The 7952-nt window shown below is 39.9% G+C and overlaps 1 protein-coding gene across 3 annotated transcripts in view; it reads left to right on the top strand.

Moving 5' to 3' along the window:
• Positions 1 to 7541, top strand: part of POLD3 (polymerase (DNA-directed), delta 3, accessory subunit) — a 51932-nt gene extending 44391 nt beyond the window's left edge. For all 3 annotated transcript variants that reach the window (XM_011942043.1, XM_011942041.1, XM_011942044.1), the window contains exon 12: positions 5065 to 7541. In XM_011942043.1, the coding sequence (XP_011797433.1) occupies positions 5065 to 5267 (203 nt within the window). In that variant the 3' untranslated portion in view covers positions 5268 to 7541. The remainder of the gene's footprint in view (positions 1 to 5064) is intronic.
• The last annotated feature ends 411 nt before the right edge of the window (positions 7542 to 7952 follow it).

Below are 7952 nucleotides of genomic sequence, written 5' to 3'. Positions count from 1 at the left end.
AGACCTGGGCAACACAGGGAGACCTTGTCTCTACCTTAAAAATATCTGGGCATGGTGGCACATGCTTTTTAGTTTCAGCTACTTGGGAGGCTGAGGTGGGATGATCATTTGAGCCCAGGAGTTGGACTACTGCCATGAGTTATGATTGCACTTCTGCACTCCAGCCTGGGCAACAGAGCAAGACCTTGTCTCTAAAAAACAAACAAACAAAAAAGAAAACAAGAAATGTGAAGGCTGACATAGCAAGTATCTACAGCAAGGGCGTATGCCACAGAAACCCCTGGTGTGGTTTAGGGGCCTTCCCTGTGTGCTCCCATAATATCTGCCTCAGCCCTCCATTGAAGCCCTCACCACACTGTATTGCAGTGGTCTGCTTTCCTTATCTGTCTCCTCCACTAAGGTCCTTATCCTACTTTTTAACCATGTCGCCTGCACTACCCAGCAAAAACTTATTGACCGAATGAACAGAACACAGTTCTTTCTTCAGCATGCTACTTTCCTTCTTATGAACAATGAAATATCAAGCCTGTGTATATAGTGAGCGTAACTTGTCTATGTGATGGGGTTGGTTCTCTAAAACTAATGTAGAGTTTCTCTTTCAACTTTTTATCATAATGGAGTATTGGAGAATGATTAGTATAGATTTAAAAGCTTTTGTTATTTTTCTGTATAATATAATTGATCAGCTTAACATTGTATCCTCTGATCTTTTAGAGCTCAAGTGGAGAAAACAAAAGAAAACGAAAACGCGTACTAAAATCTAAAACTTATGTGGATGAGGAAGGTTGCATAGGTAAGGCAAATATTTGGCTTCAAATCCGGAGAGAGTCTCTTATTACCGTAGAGGCACCATAATCCCTTTTAAAACAGGTATATCTCAAACTTTAATTTACATATGAATCATCCGCAAGTGCTACCGATGCTGTTTGTCTATGGCATACACTTTGTGTAGCAGAGTGTAAGTCAGAACACCTAGGTTCTTGTTTAGGTCATACACTATAAAAATAAGCACTGAGATGTTGGCTAAAAGTTATGTTGTCTCTGGTGGAGAGTTTCTTATCTGTGGAATAACCATTTTGCCTAAATGTGTGGTTGTTATGAAGATTCAGGTGGCATAAATATGTCTAAAAACAAGATGGAAACCACAGTATGGGCTTAGGATGTTATCATAGACATTGAGAAGCATTTTTTTTTCCTAGAATATTTGCTTTTATAAGTTTGAACAGTGGAAAAGCTACAGATGATTAGACTGTATCAAGAGTCATTTTTGGTATTTGGTTCCATTTGTTCTTCAGAAGGGAATGACTCATCCAGATTGCTTCCTTTATGTTTCCTATTTGTAAGCCATGTTAGGTAAAAGCATGTGCTTGTTATGAAGGCCTAGGGAGGAATTAGAGTTCAGGCTTTGAGTCATTGGCTGGTTCTTCAGCCATGTTTTAGCTTCTTCTGCCCTTTCCATAATCAAACCAGACTTCTGTGGAGCTTTTAAGATTTAGCACTTGAGGTTTGATGGGATGCTCATATCCTGGTACTATATTTTTGTGTTTGAAAAGAGTTGTGGGTTTAGGCTTTTACCTTTGTTAGTTGGATAGCCCATGGTTGTCATTTTTGCCTTTTGTGGCACCTGCCACAGCTTTGATCTTCAGAGAAGGTTATTTTTCCTGTTCTTGATTTTTTTTTTTTCCCTTCTAGTTCAAACTTGTTTTTAAAAGATTGGCTCTGAAGAATCAACCTTTCCTGGTTCTTAAAACTAGTGATGACATTTTGTCATCTGTGTTCCCTGTCCCCCTGTTCCCAACCTCCCAGGCCTCTGAAAATGCCTCTGCCATTTTAATTGTAGCATGCGATTAGGGAGTAAAATTCTTTACATGTGGAAATTCTGTCTTTTCAGTGCCAATTTCTTGTGAACCTGTGAATTCTGGACTTTGAATGGGTTTTTTTTTTTTGGCTTTCAGTCTTTTAATAGTTGCCATTTTCAAGCCTCTTGGTTTGGCCATGGGTGATAATATATGTATTTACTGTTGACTTTCTTAATTCAACAGTATATTTTTTTAATTTAGGAGGACAAAAGCATTGGTGCCAGTTTTTTCCTCCTCTTTCTGCCCCAAAGAAAAAAGTCAAATGTCTTTGTGAGAGTTCATTGGGAATTTGTGGGTAATTATTTATTGCTTTGTTTAAAACATAGTACTCGAGTTTTGGCCAGGTGTGTGATGTGGACTTTTTTGCACTGCTGTCTCCAGACAGAACTGTTAAGAGCCTTGGATGCAACAGTGAAAACTGTGCTCACATTGCACTTTTTTTTTTTTTTTTTTTTTTAAGGTTTTTGGTCCAAGCTCAACCTAATTAATCTTGGCTTTGGTTACCAACAAAGGAGTTCTGCTTTCCTCTCTCTGCTCAGACTGTTCCAAATGTACCAGCATAGGGGGTTGTCCTTGTTCTGTGCTGAATCAGATTTGTTCTGTGGGTTTAGAAAACTCATCTTTTCCCTCTTTGTGAGTTTGCAGCAGAAACTGGGGAGCTGGGTCCCTGAGATAAGTTTGGAGTAGACTCCTGGACAAGGGGATGGGTTTCTAAGAGCAAAGCAGTTAAGTGGAAAAGAAATCTGATGTTACCCACAAAAACCAGGTTTGTTTGCTTTTTTTTTTAATGGCAACCCAGAAAAGTGGCATGTTGTTCAGCTAAAACAAAGGCCCCATATTTTTAATGGAGGCGTCCTTTTTCCTGGGGTTTGAGGTAGCTACAGCTTTGAATATAGAAATATTCCTTTTAGCTTTTATAGTATACTGAATATGCTGCTAAAGAAATTTTGTTGGTGCTGCCCTGACTGTTTTTTAACACCCCCAAGCAATGTGTTACACAAAATTGGCAATGAGACAGCCATTGATTTCGTTAATAAGTAATGAAATAATGAGCTAATTGATGCTGAAGTGTAATGTAGATACGCTGCCATTTGAATACAGAATATAGCTTATGAAGGAGCAAAGTCTTATACCACCAACTAGTAGAAAGTCATTTCCTTTCTGTATCTGTAGATGGCTCTTCAGACTTTTCTAATTTAAGATATTGAATAAATAACAGCTTGTAATTTTGTCCCATTAATTCAGTTACATAATGCTTTTGAAGATGCATGTGAGATGGAGGTGGTATTCTGGGGTCTAATTGCTGAACGAATAGGTATGCCGTGGGAATTCTCTAGTTATCTTAGAGCAAGATTTCTCAAACTTTGCCGACTATGTGCATTACTTGGAGATCTTGCTAAAATTGAAATTCTGCATCAGTAGGCCAGGAGTGGGAACTGAGAGTACATTCCTAATAAGCTCATGGGAGATTCCGTTGCCTCTGGTGTGTGGAGCACAATTTGAGTAGTAAGGCCTTTGAGAATACTTAGTATAATACTATCTAAAGTTTATCAGTATTGTTTAGCCTCTAAGTGAAAATCAAAGTGAATTCTGGGCTCTTACAAAATTGAAGACAAACTCTGGGAACTCTCTGGGAAGGGATTGTTGATTATGCAGCCTTAATGGGATTAGCTGGATAAGAGAGAAGGAGTGCTCCAGTGGCAATTGCACTTCAACATTTAAAACAGGGAAGGAAAGAACATTAATTCCCAGAGTGTGGTCCCCAGATCGGCAGCATCAGCATTTTCTGGGAGGATGTTAGAGAAGCAAATTCTCAGTTCCACCCCAGATCTGCTGAATCTGAAACCTGGGAAACAGAGTCTGGCAATCTATGTTTTAACCAGCCTTCCAGGTGGTTCTGATGCACAGTAAAGTTTGAGATGATATCTTAAGTAGCAGAGTAGGTATTAGGACACAGAATCATTTGATTCCAAAGCTTATGCCTCTAGAACAATTTGATATATTTTATTAGAAAGAATTATCAATAAGAGCTTGAGACTGTCATTGTTCTTTAATGGAAAAAAAAAAAAACTTTAATCATTTGAGCATTTAATATGCATGTTAGGTTACACTTTTCAGCTAAGAACGAGCTCTTTTCCTTCAATGTTTATCACTTGCTGCAACCAGGAAGGCTGAGAAAGAATGTAGGTAGTATTGGTTATGCAGCTGCCACAGCTCTCTCAAATTACAGAAAGGTGGCGTGCTGTTTCTTGTGGTTGGTGTATGTGTTGCAGTAGTGTGGATCCCCCTTGGTTATGTGACAACATGGCTGGAAGCCACTATCTCTGCCTGTGCCCTTTGGGGCTTGCTCATAATGAGTGCTTACTGGTATAGTTCTTTTCCAAGTTTACCTTGGGAAAGGTTCAGTGAGTTTTAATAGCAGGGGAAAGGCAATTTATGCCTTTGGCTGATAGGGAGTAAGAAAACTGGTAACTTTGTTTCTCATTTTATCACTGTCATTCCTTAAAACTAACAAGTGTGTCATCTGATAGCATTTGCTTGAGATAGTTAACTTTTGTGATATAGACTACTACTAAATCTTGGGTTAATTTGCAGCCATTAAGAACTAAGAACCGAACAGTTGAGTAAACTAATCTTCAATTCTCTGTACCTAGGATGTGCAGAGAGTGGGTGGCATCATGATAGAGCTAGACAGGAGGGTCCACGGTGAGCTTGGCTAGACAGAATGGAGGCAGGCAGATAGGCCAGCGGTTTAAGACCAATAATGGGAATAGGCAGGCATTGTAGGTCAGTGAGATGAGACTTAAGAAGCCAGTCAAAGCATGGAGTTAGAAGTAAGTATTTGAGATATAGACAGTTCAGATAATAGAGTTCAGGAAGTTAGCTAACATAGGCCAGGACCCAAATAAAGGATTTAGGCAATTCACTGATAAAGGGCCATTTAAAGGCATGGGATATAGCAGTGAGGGAGAAAAGTGAATGTTAATTCTAAGCATCAAATAGAGGCAGTGTGAGCTCAGGATTCCACATACCTGCTACCTTAGGCTAGATCTGATCTCCCAGTGGGAGAAAGATTCGGTCCTAAGTAAGCATATTTGCCTTGATCAGAGAGTCTGAAATGATTGGGGTTAGCAAGACATCTCATTTTCTTGATAGAGTAAATGATTCAACCCACCCATGTTCCATTTTTTTCTCATCCTACCAGTGACTGAAAAAGTCTACGAGAGTGAATCCTGCACAGATAGTGAAGAGGAGCTTAAGATGAAGACATCCTCAGTACACAGACCCCCTGCCATGACTGTGAAAAAAGAACCCAAAGAGGAACGAAAGGGCCCCAAGAAAGGGACTGCTGCTCTGGGCAAAGCCAACAGACAGGTGTCCATTACTGGCTTCTTCCAGAGGAAATAAACTGCCATCTCTGGTAGATCAGAGACTTGAAGTGGTCAAGGGAGAAGACCAAGAAATGTGCTCCTCACTTACTATGTAAGTTCATCTAGATCTCCACCTCACTTGTATCAAAAGACTGTTCTTTCATCCTGTGAGGTTTATACTATTTCTGGTTTTTAACCAAAAGGAAATCATCTGGAAGCAGGAGGCAAAAAGCTGTTACCTTCTAATGACATTTAAAAAGCACAATCTTTGACCTGTCCAGGAGAAGGATTTACTCCAAAATTATACTGGAACAGTTTTCAGAATTCTCACTGAAGCCGTTTAGTGGCTAATGCACTGTTCCCCACTTGCCCTATGCCCTGGTCCGCATATGACACAGGAATTATTCCTTCTTGTTCCTTTGTATTCTGAGAATTCATGTGGGTGTTTCTTATCCTTACATTCTACTGGATGTGTTTACCCCTCTTGTCTTCCTCCAGTACCACACTTCTGTCCCCTAACCTCCTGAGGCTGTTCTCTCTAAGTCTTTTAAGTTTTGGTTGGACTAAAGGCTGAAGTGAAAATCTCCCTGTAATCCTCTTCCTCCATTATGCAGTATACGGGCACCTGGCTACAGACCAGGACATGGCTTGTGTTCTGTTCCTTTCACAAAAGCTCTCTGGGACCTTCACTCGCAATTAGTGGTTAGGGAAAAGCCTCAGGCAGAACACAAATAGAAATTTAATGATGTGTTCAACTCCACCAGAAATTACCTCGAGTCAGCATTGACGATATTGGAGGAGCTGCCGTGCTGCTGACACGGGGTGTGCTTTATGCTGCTCTTTGTGGTTTGTTGATCCCCCTCCCCCACTCAGTACCTAGAGAGTGAAACCTGTGCAATGAGATAAAGACTAAAAAGAGAAGGGATTTCTCCTATATACAGTGTACTGCATTTACATAAAATTTCTTCTTCTTAAGAAAACAGAATATTCAAAAACAGCACTTTTCCAGGAAGTTAGTGAGGAAGATAAGGCACACATTTATACATGGATGTTGCTCCTTTGTATTTTTAGCTCCCCTATTTGCTTAAAAGTACAGGCTCCCCAAGAGAGGATGGAGAGGGAGAGACTGAATTGTTAGTAGTCTAAACAGCAAAGAAAACATTTTTATTAGTTACTTATGGAAAATCGTCTATTACAATGATAACCTTCAAGCGGCTTCCATTATGGCTGGACAGGCGGTGAGCTCAGTGGATTGCAGTGGTGTGCTGGTGATTTTGCACAGTGAGCTCTGCGGAAGGGGTCACGCTCAGCTGCTGATGTGTCTCACACGTAGCAGACAAGGGGTGTCTGACCGGCTTCTTCCGCCTCAGGCTGGTGTGTGTCGTAAGTGATGCAATCAGCTGTCTCCTCTTTAAGATTGGGATTGTGCTGACCTTGGGATTAACATGAGCTTCTTTAGCAACCAAGCATGAACTTGATTAAGACCAGAAGTGTGGGAGATGAGTCCTGGCATTATGTCTAAGGCTAAAGCAGCGGCTTTGTATAGCAAGCTGTACAGCAAGGTTGACATACTCCAAAACCCTTTCTTTTTAAAATGAAAAAGGATGGAGAGAAGGATGGAAAGCCTGGACTTAAACCATTAGAAAAAACTTCTGGAGAGAAATCCCTTTTAAACAGTTATTTTTGTCATTGCCTGTGGTCATTTGTCTAAATAGGAATGGAAAATTAAAAGCAACAATCCAATCTTTTTTCTAAAAATTATGCTGGGGTCTCGACTAAAACAATTTGAATTGGAAAATTCTGATGCTGGTTGGAGTTCCAACTTTCAAGGGATAATACAAATCCTATGATCTCTGTGCCCAATATGCTGCCTCAACTTGAGCTCCTGCAAGGCTTAGTAAGTATTGAGTGGTGGGTTTTTTTTTTTTTTTCTTTTTACATAATACCATGTTAACCACATGAGTTAAATAAATTTGAGAAGTTTTAAGACAGTGCTTCAAACGGAGTATCTGATGAGTCTCTGGTAACAGTGTTGCAATTATTTAAACTCTGAATGGGAAGAAGGCTGGTTTTCAGTTGATACTGTTAAAACTGCATACTTATAGTCTGAGATGAACTTCCTTTGCTGCCTTCATCATTTTTTCAGCCCTGGGGAAATCTTAGTTTCAGCGAACCTCATTGTTTAGTTCACGTATAAGAAAATCTAGCACATTGTGTTAGTTTGGCTTCATCACTTGTTAGCCATATGACCTTGGGCAAGTTTCACAGCCTCAAGTTCTTTATCAAAATAAAACTAAAATGAATTACCAAAGGTTGTCAAGACTAATGTCAAGTGTATGTAGCATGAATTCGGTACATGATGGTAGTCACATACGCACTCTACAAATGGTGGCTTCCTTTCTGATGTCGTGAGTGATGTAATCAGCTAGCAACTTACTGAAATGTTATCAGTTATACGGCCCAGGTGGTGTATTCTTTAGTCATTCTGGCTGTACATGTGGTAAAAAGGGGAAGATAGTTGTCCTATTTCATGAAAGGTTTAAAAGAGTAGATATTTTCCTATTGAAGGAATTAGAGATGGCTATATTTACTGTTCATTTATTGTGTATCTACTATGTGTCAAGCCCATGACCTGGGGACTAGAGGATATAATAGAAACAGTAGAATTTGGCACTTGATCCTCACAATGTAGTAGAAGGGAAAGCCACTAAAATGAAATGAC

This window comes from Colobus angolensis, unplaced genomic scaffold (genome assembly GCF_000951035.1).
Source record: "Colobus angolensis palliatus isolate OR3802 unplaced genomic scaffold, Cang.pa_1.0 Scaffold205, whole genome shotgun sequence".
In the NCBI taxonomy this organism is placed as follows: Eukaryota; Metazoa; Chordata; class Mammalia; order Primates; family Cercopithecidae; genus Colobus; species Colobus angolensis.
Note: the sequence above shows the minus strand (reverse complement) of the source record. Positions and strands in the feature narration are given on the sequence as shown.